The 22,702-nt window shown below is 38.8% G+C and overlaps 1 protein-coding gene across 1 annotated transcript in view; it reads right to left on the bottom strand.

Annotated features, from left to right (window-relative positions):
* The window catches only part of LOC134576878 (carbonic anhydrase-related protein 10-like), a 422,882-nt gene that overhangs the window by 70,049 nt on the left and 330,131 nt on the right, over positions 1-22,702 (bottom strand). Inside the window, exon 5 of the mRNA XM_063435561.1 lies at positions 15,315-15,387. Within this exon, the coding sequence (XP_063291631.1) occupies positions 15,315-15,387 (73 nt within the window). The remainder of the gene's footprint in view (positions 1-15,314; positions 15,388-22,702) is intronic.

Raw genomic sequence — 22,702 nt, forward strand, 5'->3', positions numbered from 1 at the left:
CTCTAATGCCCTCCTATAGGCCCGTTTAAGATATTTGTTGGGGTATCCTTTTGCTTTAAACTGCTGTTTTAAATCCTTTGCTTTGATATTATATTCTTTGATTGTACTGCAGTTACATCTCACCCTAAGGGATACCCTGCTTCAAAGTTCTTGGATGGAAACTGTCCCATCTTAGAAGGTTGCTAGAGGCAGTTTTTTTTTAAAAAGAGTGGTCAGAATAGTGTTTTGATCTGTGATCGATATTGTTATATCAAAAAAGTCGTTGAACTCCTCGCCCTCACCCTGCCACACAATGAAGATGTCATCTATATACCGACGCCATAATAAATAGAGGGCAGATATTTAAAAATAACCTCTGAATGGATAAGATTTTCCTCCCACCAATACAGGTGGAGGTTAGTGTATGATGGGGCACAAGCTGTCCCCATCGCAGTTCCTCTGACCTGGTGGTAAAACCTGTTTTTTAATATAAAATAATTGTGGGTCAGTATGAACTCGAGGAGCTTCAGAGCAAAATTGTTATGTGGAAGATATTGATTTCCCCTCTTTTCCAGGTATGGTCCATTGTGCTGAATGCTTAGTGTCCTTGATATAGGACGGTAGTCCTTCAATGAAAGGTCTCAAAATTCGGTCAATATAAATGTTCCCATTTTGGGACAGGTTATCAACCCCTAATACTATGGGGTACCCCGAAGGTAGGGTCAGGCTTTTGTGGAACTTGGACAAGCAGTAAAAGGTTGCTATCCTTGGGTGACAATTAAGAATGAATTCATACTTGTAACCCGACAACACTTCACTGCGGCCCCTGTCTAGAATTGCTTTGTATTTAGTGATTTTAAGTTCCTATAGGTTTCTTTATCTTCCAAAACCCTCCCAACCATCTCAATGTAATTATTCAGATTCATAACTACAATGTCCCCCCCCCGTCCCCACTGGTTTTATAATGAGGTAGGTAGGGTAGAAAATACACACAAGAGTAACCCGGCAATGTGATTGTAAAGGTCCTTGCGAGGACCTCGCAATCACATGGCCGGGTTAGCTGCCTGCTGCATTGCCAGCAGGGGGACTTCCTGTAATGACAGTTAGTCTCCCTGCTGGCTGGAAATAAAATAAAATAAAACTAAAATCAGTGTAAAAAAAAATATATATATATACTATATATATATATATATATATATATATATATATATATATATATATATACACACACATACACTGTCTTGGTGTATTTTACTATTAATATATAATTATATATATATATATATATATATATATATATATATATATATATATATATATATATATATATCTCAAATTACACGTAGACTGATACTGATTAAATATATATATACTGTCCGTAAGTGAAGGGTTTGACTAAAGTGACGTTGGCGTCCCTAGTTGCCCGGCAACGACATATGGCGAATCAGATACCTCGGATCCGGTCACATGGGTCAGGTACCCGGAAGTAAAGTGTGTTGATGCGGAGGCAGCTGTGGTCCGTCCGATGGCGGGAATGGAGGGGTGACACCTGAATATGTGAGTACACTAATTTAGATTCTCCCTATATAAGCTTGCTTGTTTCATTGTTTAAGTTGTCCTGATGAAAGCTCCATGAGGAGCTGAAACGTTGACGTCCTGAACTGAATAAAAGAAAACTTGTTTATTGAGAATTCCTGGAGTGCCGGTATTTTTTTGGATATATTATTATTTTTGCTACCAGAGCACCAGGTACCACCATATTGTTTTGTTGGAGTGCAAGAATATTTTCTCGTTTTTATATATATATATATATATATATATATATATATATACACATATATTAATTCTACATATATATTTATGTAATAGTTTTACATAATTAGGTATCTTAATTAATTACAATTAGCGGGACCTGGCTGACAACCCATGCCGAAAGTATAGGGAATTTAATTTGCTAGCACTATATTTAACCCTATAACTTCCCAAGACACCATAAAACTTGTACATGGGGGGTACTGTTTTACTCGGGAGACTTCGCTGAACACAAATATTGGTGTTTCAAAACAGTAAAATGTATTACAACGATGATATCACCAGTAAAAGTGAATTTTTTTGCATTTTTCATGCACAAACAGCACTTACACGGCCAATATTATTACTGTGATAATTTTTACTGTTTTTAAACACAAATATTTGTGTTCAGCGAAGTCTCCTGAGTACAACAGTACCCCCCATGTACAGGTTTTATGGTGTTTTCAAAAGTTACAGGCTTGTGTTTCATTTTTTTCACATTAAAATTCGCCAGATTGGTTACGTTGCCTTTGAGACTCTATGGTAGCCCAAGAATGAAAATTACCCCTATGATGGCATACCATTTGCAATAGTAGACAACCCAAGGTATTGCAAATGGGGTATGTCTAGTCTTTTTTAGTAGCCACTTAGTCACAAACACTGGTCAAAATTGGCGTTTTTTGCATTTTTCACACACAAACAAATACTAACGCTAACTTTGGCCAGTGTTTATGACCAAATGGCTACTAAAAAAGACTGAACATACCCCATTTGCAATACCTTGGGTTGTCTACTATTGTATATGGTATGCCATCATGGGTGTACATTTAATTCCTGGGCTACTATACAGTCTCAAAGGCAACGTAACCAATCTGGCGAATTTCAATTTCAAATGTAACGTGCTATATTTGACCCTGTAACTTCCCAAAACACCATAAAACCTGTACATAGGGGGTACTGTTTTACACGTAAGACTTTGCTGAATACAAATAGGTGTATTTTATTGCAGTAAAAGCAAACAGTATTAGGACATTGACAGTTAAAATGTCATGTAGAACTAAAAAAATAACATTTCAGATTTTCTCCCATTTTTTCATATTATATTATGTTTCATAGCTAAATATTTGATATTAAATGAAAGCCCTGTTTCAAATAAATCAATAAAATGATATATAATAAGTGTGGGTGCATTTAATATGAAAGAGGTGAATTACGTTTGGACAGACATATAGCGCAAATGCCAGGTTTTGTTTACGTTTTGTTTTGTTCACAACGTGTACATTTGGCTCAGTCCTTAACCCCTTAAGACCGCAGGACGTTCTATGCCGTCCTTATTTTGGTGGCTCTAAACGCCCCAGGACGGCATAGAACGTCCTGCGATCTAATGTACTTACCCGGTCGCCGGCGATCGCGGTATGGGGGACTTACCTGGGAGCCCAGGGAGTCCCCCTTCTGTCCTCTTCGGCCCCCCAGGGCCATGTGATCGTGAGGTCCTTGCGAGGACCCCGCGATCACATGGACGGCATAGCTGTCCATGTCAATGCCAGCAGGGGGAGTGCCTGTAATGACAGGTACTCCCACTGCTGCCTGAAAATAAAATAAAAAGATGTTAAATAAGTGTAAAATTAAATAATATATACTTAGATCATATATATATTTATTATATATATGATCTAAGTATATATATACACATACATATACATACACTGTCTACGTGTATTTTAATATTAATATATACATAATTATATATATATATATTAATATCAAAATACACGTACAATGATATTGATTAAATATATATATATATTTTTCATTATATATATATATATATATTTATATATAATAAAAATAAATAAATAAATAAAATTTAAAAAATAAATAGATAAAAAATATATAAACATGCGTCATTTCATTCTAACTGTATTTTAAAATTAATATATATATATATATATATATATATATATATATATATATTGATATCAAAATACATGTAGAGCGAAATAATATATATATATATATATATATGCCTATATATAAATAAAAATAATAAAAAAATGATATACATACAAATGATATTACAATTTGCAGGACCTGCCTGACAACCCAGGCCGAAAGTTCAGGGAATTACATTTTTTAGCACTATATTTAACCCTGTAACTTTCCAAGACACCATAAAACCTGTAGATGGGGGGTACTGTTTTACTCGGAAGACTTCACTGAACACAAATAATAGTGTTTCAAAAAAGTAAAATATATTACAACGACGATTTCGTCAGTGACAGTGACATTTTTTGCATTTTTCACACACAAATGGCACTTACACTGACAATATAATTGTTGTGATACGTTTTACTGTTTTGAAACACTAATATTTGTGTTCAGCGAAGTCTCCTGAGTATAACAGTACCCCTTATTTACAGGTTTTATGGTGTTTTCAAAAGTTACAGAGTCAAATATAAGGTTTGCGTTTCAGTTTTTTCACATTAGAAATTCGCCAGGTTGCCTTTGAGACCGTATGGTAGCCCAGGAATGAAAATGATCCCCATGATGGCATACCATTTGCAATAGTAGACAACCCAGGGTATTGCAAATAGGGTATGTTCAGTTTTTTTAGTAGCCAGTTAGTCACAAACACTGGCCAAAATTTGCGTTCAAATTAGTTTTTTGCATTTTCAAATATTAACACTAACTTTGTGACCAAGTGGCTACTAAAAAAGACTGGACATACTCCATTTGCAATACCTTGGGTTGTCTACTTTTGCAAATGGTATGCCATCATGGGGGTAATTCTTATTCCTGGGCTACCATATGATCTCAAAGGCAACATAACCAATCTGGCGAATTTCAATGTGAAAAAAATGAAATATGTAACACGCTATATTTGACCCTGTAACTTCCCAAAACACCATAAAACCTGTACATAGGGGGTACTGTTTTACACGTGAGACATCGCTGAATACAAATGTGTATTGTATTGCAGTAAAAGCAAACAGTATTTTGACATTCACAGTTAAAATGTCACGTAGAACTAAAACCTTTTAAAAAATTCTTATTTTCTCCCATTTTTTTATATTTTTTTCATATTAAATTATGTTCCATGCCTAAATATTTGATGTTAAACGAAAGCCCTGTTTCCCCTGAATAAAATGATATATAATAAGTGTGGGTGCATTTAATATGAAAGAGGTGAATTATGGTTGGACAGACATATAGCGCAAATGCCAGGTTTTGTTTACGTTTTTTTGGATCACAACTTGTACATTTGGCTGCGGTCTTAACCCCTTAAGGACAGAGCTTTGGAAGCTTGTCTTTCACTTTATGACAACGGCATTTTTTGCATTTTTTGCTGTTTGCGTTCAACTGCAATTTGCATTTGACTAATTTATTGCACCGACGCATATTATATAAAGTTTTTTAAAGGACAGAAAGGGCTTTCATTTGATGTAACATATATATATATATATATATATATATATATATATATATATATATATATATATATATACATGCTTATTTATTATAAAAAAAAATACAGAAAAATGCAAAAAAAAAAATGAAAAGGTTTGTGTTTTTTTTACAGTTTTTTGCAATAATAATGTGTGCACAATTAGTGCAGGTTAAGGAAAGTAATTAAAAATAAATTCATTTAGTTGTTCTGATTTACAGAATATATAATGTGTCTGGGATTTTAAGTTTTTTTTGGTAGTTACAGGTCACAAAGCACATGGAGTAAAATAAACTTTTAATGTAGAGCGATTTTAGAATTTGGTATGTTTGTCTTGTAAGCTTAATAGCCATAAAAGAAAACAAAATTGCCACACAAAAGTATATATTTATATAAAGTAGACACCACAGGCTATTTACCTAAGGTTGTTTGACACTTTCTACATAGCCATTTTACCGCCAACCTCTGCTAAATATTGGAGTAAAATTGTGTTTTTTGGGGGGTTTTCGCACACAAACTTATAACAAAGAACTTCTCATGTGTATTTTGTAAAGTTGGTGTGTGTTATTCCTGTACAAAGTTTTATTATGTGTTCAGTTACTTCTGCTGAGTACAACGGTACCCCCATTGTATGTCTTTGGCACTATTTCGTGAAGCTACAGTGCCATATTGGAGACCTGTCCTTTTCAGTATTCACAGTAGAATTTTGAGAGACGGATTTAATGAGCCTATGCTTCCATTTGGGGTATTATAACAGTTTGACTGTTCAAAAACACCCCACAAAGGCCTACCATTTGTAAAAGTAGACACCCCAGGGTATCTCATAAGGTGCATATTGTGCCTTAACATGCCCCCATTTTTTTACCATTACATGCCAAAGTATGTGGTAAAAAATAATTTTGTGCATTTTTTACATACGGATTGCATTTTTTCTGGGCATTTTGTATATTTCATATGTGCCACTAAGTTCAAACCCCCCAAATTATGCTCAGCTAAGTCTTCTGAGTAAAAGGACACCCACATTGTATGTCTATGGCCCTATTTCGTGAAGCTACAGTGCCATACAGGAGACCTGTCCTTTTCAGTATTCACAGTAGAATTTTGAGAGACGGATGTAATGAGCCTATGCTTCCATTTGGAGTATTATAACAGTTTGACTGTTCAAAAACACCCCACAAAGGCCTACCATTTGTAAAAGTAGACACCCCAGGGTATCTCATAAGGTGCATATTGTGCCTTAACATGCCCCCATTTTTTTACCATTACATGCCAAAGTATGTGGTAAAAAATAATTTTGTGCATTTTTTACATACGGATTGCATTTTTGCTGGGCATTTTGTATATTTCATGTATGCCACTAAGTTCAAACCCCCCAAACTATGCTCAGCTAAGTCTTCTGAGTAAAAAGACACCCCCATTGTATGTCTATGGCACTATTTCGTGAAGCTACAGTGCCATATAGGAGACCAAGCCATATCAGTTTTTACCGAACTTTGAATTTTGACGCCGGGCCTATGTGCAATTTCCAAGCATCTTCGCAGGTTTTAAATTCAAACTACCCCACAAAGGCCTACCATTTCTTAAAGTAGACACCCCAGGGTATTTCAAAAGGCATATTTTGAACCTTAGCGTGGGATCATTTTTCCGCTAGCGTGTACCAGGTGTAGTGGTAATAAGCATTTGTTTCTGCCTTTTTGACACACAAAGTGAGTTTGCACAGTATATTTTGCAAACCATATGTGTACTACCACTGTATAATACTTCATATGTTGCTCAGCTATGTCTGCTGAGTACAAAAATACCCCCATATGTACCTTTGCCAGGTATATGTGGACATCGGAGGGGCACATTTGGGACACAGCCATTCCATTTTTTTTTTCAAACTTTAAATTTTTACGCTGTGCCCATGTCCCATTTAAGAGTATTTTACCAGGCTATATAATCCAAATACCCCATAAAGCCATACCATTTCTTAAAGAAGACATCCCAGGGTATTTCAAAAGGCATATTTTGAACCTTAGCGTGGGATCATTTTTCCGCTAGCTTGTACCAGAATTAGTGGTTATAAGCGTTTTTTCTGCCTTTTTGACACACAAGTGTGTCAGGTGTAGTGGTAATGAGCGTTATTAAATGTATTTTTTTACTTTTTAAAACTTTTTTTACTTTTTAAAACTATTTTTTAAACTTTTGTTTTGCTTATTAATTTTTTTAAAGTTTCCTAAACTTTCGTAAAACTTTTTGACAGATGTAAAATTTTTCTAAGCTTTTTTTTTACGTTAACCCCTAACTAGCAGTAAGCAGCACTAACAGTAAATTCCCCATTTTCCCATAACTCCCACCCACCCCAGCTAGCAAAATATTTAATTATACAATATTTAAATTAGTTAATTAAATAAATTTAACCCCTGAGGGTTAAAAAATAAATAAAAGTTAATCGTCAGGGGTTAAAAAAAAAATTAGATCACAGTATAATACTGTGATCTGTATTTTGATCACTGTAGGCAGGGATCGACTGGCAGGGAAGGGGTTAATTTTTATTTGGACTGGGTAAAGGGTTTATTTTTTAAATTTTTTACTTAAACGTTATTAAAACTTTTTTTAACTTAATTTTTTAACTTTTTAAAGCTTATTTTTAAACTTTTTTTAATGTTAACCCCTAGTTAGCCTAATACTAAATCCCCCAATTCCCCACTAACTTCCACCCTCCCCAGCTAGCTAAATTTATCATTTTAAATATTTAAATTAATTAATAAAATAAATGTAACCCCTGAGGGTTAAAAAAAAAAAAAGAATTAACCCTCAGGGGTTAAAAAAAAAAAATCAGATCATAGTAAAATGTAATCCCTGCCAATTGATCACTGTAGTCAGTGATCAATTGGCAGGGAAGGGGTTAATTTTTTATTAAAATGGGTAAAGGGGGGGGTAAAGGGGGGTGGGATTTTAAATAAACTTTATTTTTTTTGTCACCAGGGGGCAGGATCAACACTGATCCGTCTCCCTGCACTTCACACTGAACCCGTAAGTGCAGGGAGGCGGAGGTGAGTATACAGAGCACATGTGCCCGCTCAGACATGCTGTCAAACTCGTTTTCCTGGCACTATATTGCCCTGAGGGTGCCCCCACCCTCAGGTTCCCACTCCCATGGCGTTGAAAGAGGGCTTTTTTCCAGCGCCGGGCTCACTCGCCTGGGACTCTCCTCCTTCTTCTGACGTCCCTGGCTGAATGCGCATGCACGGCAAGAGCCGCGCGTGCATTCAGCCAGTCCATAGGAAAGCCTTCTAATGCAGAGGCAGACCGGAGCACCATTAACCCCACGATCGCCGCGATTGTGGCGATCTGGGGTTAATTTTAACGGGTGACGGACAAGGTCCGTCACTCGTCATTAACGCATTCCCCTGAGTGACGGGGTTAAGGGGTTAAGGGGTTAACCCTGCAATGTAAATATAGCAGTTGTTCTAAAATGCAATGAGATTAAGAGGTCTGGGTGCCTACAGTGTCCTTTTAAAGATCTCTGTTTGCTGGAGGTTATGAGAAGTGTGCTTTACTCTGCTAATATTCTGCACTGTCTGCAACATTGTTACTGCTTTCTAAAAGGAATTGTTTCTGGCATGTATGGTAGGGCTTGCATTAACATTGTAGCTCCCTGAGAGGAGTTAATTAATTTATAAACCACATGAAAAGATCAACTGAAAAAAATCAACTCCAAAAACATTTTACCTTACCTCAGTATGACTAAATATGTTCAAAATGTATTATTATTATTATTATTATTATTATTATTATTATTAAATAAAAGACACATGTTATACTGTTTAGACCTAGGATGCCAGACTGAAGCCCCTCTATTTAAGTTCTGAATCTAAAAACAGCAAAGAACAGCTTTATGTTTCTGCACCAAAAGCAGCCAAACAAATACACATTAAACAATGTATAAAACATAGGACCACTATAGGCACCCAGACCACTTCAGCTTAATGAAGTGGTCTGGGTGCCAGGTCCAGCTAGGTTTAACGCTTTTTGCTGTAAACATAGAAGTTTCAGAGAAACTGCTGTGTTCACCTATGGGTTAATCCAGCCTCTAGTGGCTGTCTCATTGACAGTCGCTAGAGGCGCTTCCGCGCTTCTCACTGTTTTCACAGTGAGAAGACGCCAGTGTCCATAGGAAAGCATTGAGAATGCTTTCCTATGGACTGGCTGAATGCACGCGCGGCTCTTGCCGTGCATGCGCATTCAGCCAGGGACGTCAGAAGAAGGAGGAGAGTCCCAGCGGCGAGTGAGCCCGGCGCTGGAAAAAAGCCCCCTTTCAACGCCATGGGAGTGGGAACCTGAGGGTGGGGGCACCCTCAGGGCAATATAGTGCCAGGAAAACGAGTTTGTTTTCCTGGCACTATAGTGATCCTTTAAGCATATTACTGAGGCATGTAAGACCCAAAAGTAAGCAGAGGTGATCAACAATGTTTTCATGTAAAACAATTAATGTGGATGTCTGTTGATTCCCCTCCCCCATTACTCTCTATTTTCAGTGGGGTTGATTATACCCTATTATTCTATGTTGGGCTATATTTTCATATAAACCAGGTAGGATGTCTTATTATTGGCTTCTACTAGAGGTGAGCGGACACCTGGATGTCCGGATTCGCCAATTTGGACGAACTTGGTCAAAAAGTTTGAGTTTGGGCTCGAACTTGACCCCGAACCTCATTGAAGTCAATGGGGACCCAAACTTTTGGGCACTAAAACGCCTCTAAAAAAGTCCTGGAAAGGGCTAGAGGGCTGCAAAAGGAAGTAAAATAGGGGTAAGAGTAGGACAAGTGCCCTGCAAACAAATGTGGATAGGGAAATCACTTAAAATAACAAAATAAGCAGCCGCTTAGTAGATAACTCCCTAATTCCCATGGTATTAGGGAGCTAACTACCAAAAGGCTGAAAGACCTAAATTGGTCTTTCAGCCACATTTACTGATACTAAGTAACGATTACTTAGTATTAGTAAATTCAGCCCCTACTCGCTATACCGCGAGTAGGGGCATGTCTACTCCCCCCCCACCGCGCACGGGTGGGGGCCGGGGGGGAGGACAGTAGGTCCCCCCCTTATTTTATTTTAGGGTCCTCACCCGCCGTTCAGGGGTGGGGGCCAATAGGTTTTTATTTATTTTAATTTATTTTACAGTGAGCAGCCACTAGACATGCCCCTACTAGCAAGTAGGGGCTGAATTTACTAATACTAAGTAATCTTTACTTAGTATTAGTAAATGTGGCTGAAAGACCAATTTAGGTCTTTCAGCCTTTTGGTAGCTGCACTGGCCAATCACAGCCATGCCATTAGTAGGCATGGCTGTGGTGGCTTCTAAGGGCACACGAGTCAAACGCTTGTTGATTGGCTGCCCTGCAGCCTTTCAAAAGGCACCATTAAAGGGACACTCCAGGCACCCAGACCACTTCTGCTCATTGGAGTGGTCTGGGTGCCAACTCCCACTACCCTTAACCCTGCAAGTGTAATTATTGCAGTTTTGTTTAAACTGCAATAATTACCTTGCAGGGTTAAGTCCTCCCCTAGTGGCTGTCTATTAGACAGCCACTAGAGGGAACTTCCTGCTCTTTAGCACAGGTTTTCTGTGCTAGAGCGTCGCTGGACGTCCTCACGCTGTGTGAGGACCTCCAGCGTCGCTCTATTCCCCATAGGGAAGCATTGAAATTCATTTTCAATGCTTTCCTATGGTGTGCACTAATGCGCATGCACGGCATTGCCGCGCATGCGCATTAGGTCTCCTCGGCCGGCGGGCGGGATCAGTCTCGCCCACCGGCCGACGTAAGCAGAAGGAGGAGCGGCGGGGGAGGAGGAAGCAGCAACGTGGGACATGTCGCTGCCTCTGGTAAGTCACTGAAGGGGTTTTCACCACTTCAGCAAATGGGGATTGGGGGGGTGAGAGGGAGAGGGACCCTCTAGTGCCAGGAAAACGGATCGTTTTCCTGGCACTGGAGTTTCCCTTTAAATCTCTGAACACCAAACTCCAACCCGAACATACAGTGAAATGTCAGTGTTCGGGTCCGGGGTCCAAAAACCGTAATGCTCGGTACGAACACAAACTTTACAGTTCGGGTTCGCTCAACTCTAGCTTCTACCAATTCCTCAGTTCCACTTCCATGGTTTTTGAGGTGATATTAAACTATGGGAATCCTCAAGCACCTTAGTCTATTAAAGCAGTTTGGAGATGCCGTGTCTAGACTTATGGTCAGAGTCCAGTGAGATAATTAATTGTGATTTAATTCAGCACAATATGTTGGTGCTTTATTAATACCCATAAAAAAAAATGTTTTCGTTAATTTTAGATCTAGCAACTATGTGAATCCTGATAGCAGAAGGCAATTACCACTGGACAGTTTTGAACATGTGTTCATATATCCATTGAGTTAAATGGAAAAGTAATGTCTAGTAAGACAGAACAAAAATTACACATTTTAAAAATCGGGGTTATTCCCGAAAAATGTAATTTTAACTGGATGGACAAAAATAGGGAGAAAGCTATTGAAATCTGGCTGCAATAGCAATTCTAATATTTACTAAAGCCAAATACAGTTGAAATTTTGTCAACCCAAGCGAATCAGCAGCAATCGCCCAGGTGCACTCAGTGTCCTGATTAAAATTGGTGCCTTTGCATCCTAATCTTAAACAAATTATAGGATTTGGAAGACTCACAGAGAATCAATTTTAAATTGAATAGGCACCAAACACATCTAGTAGGATGGACATTCACAAATTATTATTCACTTGCTTTTATGCATATTAATATTAGGACCCTCACCGCTAATGAGTGGGGGCCAAGAAAAATACATTATGTCCCTCTCCTGAATAGTATAATTTGGGCCCCACCCACTACAAATGGGTGGAAGTCAGGGGGGAGGACACTAGTAGACATGTGTAATTCATTTAGTTCCGAATGTCAATTTGGACGGATTTCGGGCAATTCGGACATTCAGATACTTCCGAATTTCGAATAGCTGAATTGCCGAGGTTGCCGAAATTCCGAAGTTGCCGAAGTTCCGAAGTGGAAGAATGTTACACTGTATACCAGTTTAAATAAAAAGTATACAAACATAGCCAGGATTCAGCATTTGCAACACTTACAACAATCAAGTAACACACATTCATATAAAAAAGTTACTTCCATTACAGTCAATGGATGGGGATGAGTAAGTCGACATCTCCCTAATTCCCACGGTATTAGGGAGCTATCTACCAAAAGGCTGAAAGACCTAAATTCGTCTTTCAGCCAAATTTACTAATACTAAGTAAAAATGACTTAGTATTAGTACATTCGGCCCCTACTCGCTATACCGTGTGTAGGGGCATGTCTATTAAACAGTGAGCAGCCTGTACTATTAAAAACGAGTCCCCCCCTCTTGAGCACCGACTCGTGAGTGGGGGCTTTTAAACTAAAGGGGGGACATATTGCCCCCCTGACCCCCACCCCTGAGCAGCAGGTGGGGGCCCTAAAGAAGAATAAGTGCGGGGGACCTAATGTTCTTCCCCCGCATCCCCACCCCTGAGTGCTGGGTGGGGGCCCTAAATTAGAATAAGTGGGGTGACCTATTGTCCTCGCCCCCACCCCTGAGCGGCGGGTGGGGGCCCTAAAGTAAAATAAGGGGGGGACCTATTGTTCTCCCCTCGGCCCCCACCCCTGAGCGGTGGGTGGGGGCCCTAAAATACTTCAAAGGGGGGACCAATTGTCCCCCCCCTGGCCCCCACCACTGAGCAGGGGTGGGGGCCCTAAAATAAAATAAAAGGTGGAACCTATTGTCCTCCCCCCCGGCCCCACCCCTGAGCGTTGAGTGAGGGCCCTAAATTACTTGAAAGGGGGGACCTATTGTCCTGTGGGGGTACTAAAGTAAAATAAAAGGGGGGGACCTATTGTCCTTTATTGGTTAGCTTGAAATCCAGCCAATCAGAGTGCTCTGTGTCATCTTACACAGCATGGGAAAGTTCTTTGGAATTTTCCGACGCTGTGTAATTTGACTCATAACTCTCTGATTGGTTACTTTCAATCAACCACAGTGTTGTTATGAGTCAAATTACACAGCGTGTGTAAAGTGACACATGGCACTCTGGCTGGATTTCAAGCTAACCAATCAGAGTGCTGTGACAGGTAAATGTAGAGATTTACCTGTCAGTCTCTTCATTTCCCTGTCAGAGCACTATGATTGGATGGCTTAAACCAACCAACAAGAGTGCTCTGAGCCTAATTGCAGGGCGGGGCAAGGCTTTATAAGCCTCCCCCTGCCCTGCAGAGCTCAGTCTGCACGGAGCCCTCCATGGGTGAAGATGGATTTTTTTTTTACGTTATTATGGATTTTTATTTGGCCTTTTTTGGGGCTGAAAAAATAAGAAATAAGACATCAAATGGTAAGTTTTTTTATTTTTTTTGTTTAATAGACATGCCCCTACTCATGGTGTAGCAAGTAGGGGCAGAATGTACTAATACTAAGTAGTTTTTACTTAGTATTAGTAAATTTGGCTAAAAGACCAATTTAAGTATTTTAGCCTTTTGGTAGAAAGCTCCCTAATGCCGTGGGAATTGGGGAGTTATCTTCTAAGCAGCTGCAAGACAACCTCCGAAGTTCTGAAATTCTGAAGTGCCGAAGTTCCGAGAGAGGTGAGTAAAAAATAATGAATATGGCCATGCTGTAATTTGACCCACTGCATGCACATTAAGCCAATGGCAATAGGCTATATGGCATTATGGCAATAGGCTATATGTTCCACCTTACTTCCACATTGCAAATGCAATGAATTGTGTCTTATCAGTTTGCACTCAGGACTTCAACATTACCAAAAATAAAAAATTAAATCTCGTCAAAATGCTAATTGAGAAATAAAAAAGAAATAGCTTTGGAGTGAATCCACATCCCTAGCTGTGTGACACCAACCATGCTGGCTATCATGTTTTCCGAAGTTCAAATTCACTCCTCTTGCCTGTTATGCTAAAAAGGCCAAATAAATTAAGAGACCCTAACTCTTATAGACCCTAGCTGCATGGTGGGTGGTAGATTTAATATGTACTAACAAGGGTACAGACTGTTCATCAGTATCTGATTCCTCCTATGTATCTTACTGTGAATCAGGCAAAAGAAAATTCAAGACCTCCTATATTGATTTTGGGGTCCAGGGACCTCATTATTTAATCCATCACATTCTGGGTAGCTCTTTGATTTATAACATGTATTTTAAATTATTTTTATTCTATTATTTTTATGGCTGCAAACACCTTGTGTGTCTTTAGTTTGTTAGTTCTGAAATGTTTTATGCTTTTATTTTAATTTTATTTTTTTTAAAAGGAATATCTTGCTAACTTTTTTATTTAATGTTACAGTTCTTGTATTTCCAGGGGTATTTAAGTGATTTTGGGGAGTATGCTTTATCATTTGAAAATGGCATTCAGATAAATCCAGCATAAAATGTGAAAATGCTAACAAAGTCATGCTAGATACAAAACTAAGTTTCATATAACTTTTTGGAGGACAATTAGTCCTGAGTGACAAGGGAAACACTTTTTTTTTTGTTGCAATTTCTGAATTACTTGCCTAAAAAAAGCTACAGATAGATTTTTTGACATTAGTTTGAATAAAGTCTACTTAATGACAGGAAGGCAGACACATTTTTATTTTGTTTTATATATAGAAATATTTCCTGGAGCCAATTTACATTTCTTCAACTGAATCTAAAAGAAATGCTCGTGTCTGCCAATGCTCTGTAAATTAAGCTTATTACAGCCCTATTTTGCATATAAACTTCCAATCTGCATAGACTTTTAATGCTCTTTTGAGCAAAATAAATCAAAATTAATATATTGCATGTAGTTCCTTGATGGCTCTTTCCTAACTTAGTCTTTATGTCCGTCTTCATTATTATGCCACAGTATACAGCATCATAGGAGACCCCCTTGTTAAACAAAATTATATTATCAATCAGTTGTGTGATCAGGTCAAATTTTCACTGGAGACTTGATAACGCATCACACATTTCATTTTGATCATATTTCTACTCCTCTGCATGCCAGTTAAAAGGATATTGCTTTACCCCATGGGATGTTCTGATTTCTTACTTCTAAAAGATATCCTTGTGATGGTTTCTCTGTTCAACATCCTGTTGAGAAATGGATTGGAGTTATCCGCCACCTTCAAAGGAGGAGAACCCCAGAATTAGTGTTGTTAATGCAATCAGAATAAAACATACAGTATATATATATTTCTCTTTTGCCAAATGCATTTAAAAAATCTTAAGACTTGAGCTAATGCATGATTCAGTATGCAAATGTAAAAATGTCTAGTCAGTTATGTTTTATTTTGATAGCAGCACTTTGATGTGCTGTCCAAAATCTAACTAGATTCAAAGATAAATAAATAAATACCTACAGAGGAAATCATTGTGAATATGTTATACCAAACAATGAATCTTCATTATATCTCAACCATATTTTCCTACAACAAGGTTAAAATGTACATTTACATGTAAAGATATGTCTCTAAACACATCTCTCTGCACTCCTATGTTATCTCTAATTTCAGAGACGTGTTTACAAATTAGTGTACTAATTGCATATAATCTACTGTAAATATGGTACATTGTTTTCATACCTACCATAATTTTCTTTTCATAGCTACATACCATGGCAGCATTTACACTGATTAGCATCTCACCTGGACAGGAAAAAGTTAAACCAATAAAGGGAACCAAAGGGACTTGGCTCCCCATCCAAGTAACTAGTCTATTGAAAAATGCTGTGGTGTCAATGCTACCAGTGGGGTGTCAATGCTACCATGAAACATAGACGGTAAAAGAAAATTATGGGAAGAATGAAAAAAATGTGAAATAAAATAAACTTTCTTTCCTGCTGTTCATGGCAACATTGACAGATGAGGAGAAAATGAATGAAATCCATACACAACAAATACTGCAACATTTTATACTGCTTCCCTGTAAATAAGGTGCCTTTTGACAGTGGACTATTTAATGTCTAAATGTCCTCACTAATCTCTGTACACCAAAATCCTGTGTGAAGTCATGTCTACCGGGAAATATTTATACCATTACTTATGAAAGTACAAAAATAGAAGAATAAAAAAGCAAACAATTCTGACACCCATCTGGCTGAAGCAACATCAACCAAAAAAAAATCTTTTAAGGGTTATCAATAAATCAGACACCTATTCCAGAGACTCAAATAAGTATAGAGATAATGAATAAAGTAACAATAAAAGATCCCAAGGAAGAGCAACATTCTTCTTAGGAGGTATTTTAACTGCTTTAAGAAACTCATGACAAGAGGATCAAAGGTCCATCTAAATGGCTGAGACATAAACCTTAATGGTGTTGAGGTTTAGACTCATATCTATGCCAGTCTTAAGAATTCCAAAATATGTTTGCAATTAAGATGTAAAGGGAATGTCTTCATCTAACCTAACCAGGAGGAGAAGTTATGATAGTACACTGAAGAAGTGATCTTCTTCCTGGCTTTTAGCAGGGTATCTATTACATTATCTGACAGTCCTTTAGCTGTTAAAGAGACCCATTCAGTTTCCATTCCTTCAGGCTCAGTGAATGAGGTGATGGATGAAGAACTGAGCTCTAGAATAGGAGATATGGGAACAATGGAATGTCCCAAGGAGGCTCTTCTGACAAGCATAACAAGAGTGAGAACCAGGGAATTCTGGGCCAATTAAGCAGAATTGGAGTAACTTGTGCACAATGTTGGTGAATTTTACTGAGGATCAGAAATATACACAAAATTGGGCGAAGCACATAACTCAGATACATGTTGCAAGGAATTCCTGTATTTCTGTGAAAAGAAGAGAAGAGCTTAATTGTTGAGGCAAGCTGCCATTAAGTCCAGTCCACTACTGGAAGACAACATTTCCAAACCAGAGTATGGAAAATGCTGGGATGGAGATGACATGCAGCATAATCTGGCTAAATACTCAATCTTGTTTGACTATGAGGTATACTTCCGAGATGTAAACCAGGTACATTTGGGTCCATTCCATAATTGGATGAATCCCTCTGAGAAGGCAGAGGCTGCTTATTATAAATTATAGTGTACTTCGGTTTTCTGTTCTTACTCAAATCCATGGAAATTCTATCTGGTGTCCAAAATGTAAAAGACCTTGAAATACAGCACGGAACATTGTAGGAAGATATTCTGGTCTGACATACCATCTCAAGTTTATCTTGACAGCTCCTGATAGCGAGTGAATTATGGAATTTTGGTGAAAGAACATTATTTATGGGACCCTTAGATGTAATTTTCCCCAGTGGACAAAGCTTATGGTGGATGATATTGTACAATATCTTACAATAATGCACATTCTGTGTGCAGAGCGCCATTAGATCAACTTCCATCCATTAACTATTTATCTCACACTCCCTAAACCTACTTGCATTAACAGGCACATAGCTCTCTCCCTCTGATACTGCTACCCCTGCCTCACTATCCTTTGGTGGTCTTCACTTTACCCACAACCCTATACAGGCTGAGAGTAAATGTGGTGGTGTAGGATTTATGTTTTTACTCCACTGCACCTTTAAACATCTGCCAACCCCCCTTCTCTATCTTTCTCCACCTTTGAAATCCACTAAATTAATCTATTTAAACCAATCTTTGCAAGCATAGCTGTTATCTATGCTGCCCCCCTGGTTCCCCTTGTCTGCTCCTTGACCATTTTTCTGCTTGGCTTCCCTACTTCCTTTAAAGTAAAATCCCTTCCCTAATTTTCAGGGATTTCAACATTCCCATTAACCCACCCTTGACTCCAGTAGCTTCCAAACTCCTCTCTATTGTCTCCTTCATTGTGGATTAATTCTCCGACCCACGTAGTTGGCAATACCGTTAATCTTAGTTTTTCGAATGCATGCACCAGCTCTAAGCTCCACAACACTCCATTTCCTCTCTCAGATCACAACCTCTTATCATTTGTTCTTGAGAGACCCCTCTCCCAACAGCCTCTCCCAACAGCCTCTCCCAACAGCCGCATCTTAACCCTCCTCAACTAAGAAAGGACCTGACTTCTCAGCAACTCTCAACTGATCTTCATTCCAAACTCTCATCCATCCCTACCTTCTCCTGTTCCTCTCTGGCAATCTCTCTGGCAATCTCTAGGTAGGGGGATAAAACTTTTTTGGGGGGAGGTGGTGACTAGGGGTTTGGGGGGGACATTTTTTGAGGGCCCCCATCCGCCGCTCAGGGGAGGGGGCCCAGGAGGAGGACAATAGGTCCCCCCTTATTATTATTTAAAGGCCCCCACCCACCGCTCAGGGGTGGGGGCCAGGGGGAGGACATTAGGTCCCCCCCTTATTCCAATTTAGGGCCCCCACCCGCCGCTCAAGGGTGGGGGCCAGGGGGGAGGACATTAGGTCTCCCCCTATTAGTATTTTGGGTCAGGGGAGAGGACATTAGGTCCTCCATATTCCAATTTAGGGTCCCCACCCGCCGCTCAGGGGTGGGGGCCAGGGGGGAGGACATTAGGTCCCCCCTTATTCTAATTTAGGGCCCCCACCCACCGCTCAGGGGTGGGGGTCAGGGGGGAGGACAATAGATCCCGCCCCCATCATTTAACTTTAGGGCCCCCACCTGCCGCTCAGGGGTGGGGGCCGGGGGGGGCAATAGGTCCCCCCTTTAGTTTAAAAGCCCCCACTCGCAAGTCGCGGGTGAGGGCTCGGGAAGGGGGACCCTATTTTTTTTTATTTTTTTTAAACAGTGAGCATCCACAGGCTGCTCACTGTTTACTAGACATGCCCCAGGGGCAAAATTTACTAATACTTAGTTATCTACTAAGCGGCTGCAATAGAAGTCCTGAAGTGCCAAAATTCCAAAATTCCGAAGTTCCGAAGTGTCGAAGTGCCGAATTTCCGAAGTGTCGAAGTTCCGAAGTTGCTGAAGTCCCGAAGTGTTAAAGTGACGAATTGCCGAAGTCCCGAATTGCGAAAATCCCGAATTTCGGAATGCCGTACCGAACCGAAAATTTTCCCCATGCACATGCCTACTATCTACTGTCAATGCTGCCACAAACTGTGGGGAATATATAATATTTTATACTTAATAACTAATAATAATGACAAAATCCTATCCTAATAATATTACAAAATGTATTGTATTATAATATAATAAAATAATTGATAAATATTTTTCTTTTTTAAATAGACAATTAATAGATGTATCTAGATAATTGCCTTATACAAAGTATATTTAAAATTTGGAATTATCAAGAAGCAAGAAAAAAAGTGTGGCACCGTTAAGATTAATTTAAGGAGTAACGATAAAACAATGTTTTTTATTAGCATTTCATACATTTAATTAAACTGTATAATGCAAATGCACTTTTCTTATATATCGAAGAACATTTTAGAATATTCATACAGTTGCAAGAAAAAGTATGTGAACCCTTTGGAATGATATGGATTTCTGCACAAATTGGTCATAAAATGTGATCTGATCATCTAAGTCACAACAATAGACAATCACAGTATGCTTAAACTAATAACACACAAAGAATGAAATGTTGCCATGTTTTTATTGAACACACCATGTAAACATTCACTGTGCAGGTGGAAAAAGTATGTGAACCCCTAGACTAATGACATCTCCAAGAGCTAATTGGAGTGAGATGTCAGCCAACTGGAGTCCAATCAATGAGATGAGATTGGAGGTGTTGGTTACAGCTGCCCTGCCCTATAAAAAACACACACCAGTTCTGGGTTTGCTTTTCACAAGAAGCATTGCCTGATGTGAATGATGCCTCGCACAAAAGAGCTCTCAGAAGACCTGCGATTCAGAATTTTTGACTTGCATAAAGCTGGAAAGGGTTATAAAGGTTTCTCCAAAAGCCTTGCTGTTCATCAGTCCACGGTAAGACAAATTGTCTATAAATGGAGAAAGTTCAGCACTGCTGCTACTCTCCCTAGGAGAGGCTGTCCTGTAAAATGACTGCAAGAGCACAGCGCAGACTGTTCAATGAGGTGAAGAGGAATCCTAGAGTGTCAGCTAAAGACTTACAAAAGTCACTGGCAAATGCTAACATCCCTGTTAGCGAATCTACAATACGTAAAACACTAAACAAGAATGGATTTCATGGGAGGATCCCACAGAGGAAGCCACTGCTGTCTAAACAAAACATTGCTGCACGTTTACAGTTTGCACAAGAGCACCTGGATGTTCCACAGCAGTACTGGCAAAATATTCTGTGGACAGATGAAACCAAAGTTGAGTTGTTTGGAAGAAACACAACACTATGTGTGGCGAAAAAGAGGCACAGCACACCAACATCAAAACCTCATCCCAACTGTGAAGTATGGTGGTGGGGGCATCATGGTTTGGGGCTGCTTTGCTGCGTCAGGGCCTGGACGGATTGCTATCATCGAAGGAAAAATGAATTCCCAAGTTTATCAAGACATTTTGCAGGAGAACTTAAGGCCATCTGTCTACCAGTTGAAGCTCAACAGAAGATGGGTGTTGCAACAGGACAATGACCCAAAGCATAGAAGTAAATCAACAACAGAATGGCTTAAACAGAAGAAAATACGCCTTCTAAAGTGGCCCAATCAGAGTCCTGACCTCAACCCGATTGAGATGCTGTGGCATGACCTCAAGAAAGCGATTCACACAAGACATCCCAAGAATATTGCTGAACTGAAACAGTTCTGTAAAGAGGAATGGTCAAGAATTACTCCTGACCGTTGTGCACGCCTGATCTGCAACTACAGGAAACATTTGGTTGAAGTTATTGCTGCCAAAAGAGGTTCAACCAGTTATTAAATCCAAGGGTTCACATACTTTTTCCACCTGCACTGTGAATGTTTACATGGTGTGTTCAATAAATACATGGCAACATTTCATTCTTTGTGTGTTATTAGTTTAAGCAGACTGTGATTGTCTATTGTTGTGACTTAGATGATGATCAGATCACATTTTATGACCAATTTGTGCAGACATCCATATCATTCCAAAGGGTTCACATACTTTTTCTTGCAACTGTATATAGGGTGTGTGTTTTTGTGTTTATGTGTGCAAAGATATAACCTTTTCCTGACATGGAAAAGGATAGATACTATTATATCATGATATATGGTATGGTCATTGGTCATTAAATGGTTAAAAATCAATAAAATAATTCCAACATTTATGAGAATTAAAGTGATAGCTTGTAATTCAATAAAGGTGATATTTACTTGTATTAATGTTAATCATTTTTGACTGTCTTAGCAACATGTGCACATCCGTGCCAACAAAAGAGAAAAATCCTTTGCATACTGAATTGTTTACATAGATAAGTGTGACCACAACAACTGTGTCTAATGTCAACAAGTTCCCTTTTGTCTCACAATGTAAAAGACTGCCCTTTCTCCGAAATAGCATATGTTTATATTTTTCAAAAAGCATTTCTGTCAAGACAGCCACTAGACAGGGCTGTATTTACCACGAGGCTAACAAATGCCTGGGCTAATGCCTTGTTAGCTTCATTTTTGAGGTCCCAAGAGCTTGCAGGCTGCCCACCTTTATGCCCCACCCGGGGCAGGCAGACATTTTTTTCTGGGTGAGCGGTGAGGGAGCACTTTTCCCTGAGCTCTCCCTGCTCAGCTCTCCCTGCTCAGCTCCCTCGCGCGACCCACAGTGATGCCGGGAGTTGGAATATGATGTTATTCCGGCTCCCAGCTTCATTTTGCAGCACGCAAGGGAGCTGAAAGTTCACAACTTAGCGTGGCCACCCGACCACCCACTTGCACTTCCTTATCATTTTCTCATTTATTTATTTTTTTACTTTAAATCTCAACACATACACAAAAGGAAAAGCATCATTACAAATAAGACCACAATATATGTGAACGCAGTCACATTATACATACGCAGTTATTAATTATACATTTGGTCTTAGGTATTTATATACAGCCTAACCAGTCTTCACATTATAAGCATAATAAAAAAAAAAAAAGAAAGTTCCATATCATAATCTATACTGCTCATCGAGTTGTTTTCATTCACATAAAAAAGTTATAATATTATACCCTCGCTGAAAACGTGGTACTATATAAGAGTCTGTTTAATTTTGGGGTGAAGAATTTTACTAGTAACCCAGACCCCTTGGTATAGCGAAGTCTGCAGGTTAATACATGTTATATTCGGCTATGTCTTATCTATATAATTGTTGTTCTTGTAGACTTTATCATTCATATTTAAAGAAAAAAATTAGACAAGGGAAAAAGGAGGAGAGGGAGGGAAGGAAATTAAATTAAAGTTAATAGCCTCTTGATAATCACTTAATGCTCTAATAAATATTAGCTGCAAATTTCCTATACTAGGACACACAAAAATAAATAAATAAATAAATAGCCAGTTTCTTTTTTCTTTTCTTTTCTGTCCTATTCTATATCCATCATATGTACTTCTCTTATCATTAGCCATCTATGCCATTGTTTTGTATATTTTTCTTCAGACCCATATAG

Source organism: Pelobates fuscus, chromosome 11 (assembly GCF_036172605.1).
Source record: "Pelobates fuscus isolate aPelFus1 chromosome 11, aPelFus1.pri, whole genome shotgun sequence".
In the NCBI taxonomy this organism is placed as follows: Eukaryota; Metazoa; Chordata; class Amphibia; order Anura; family Pelobatidae; genus Pelobates; species Pelobates fuscus.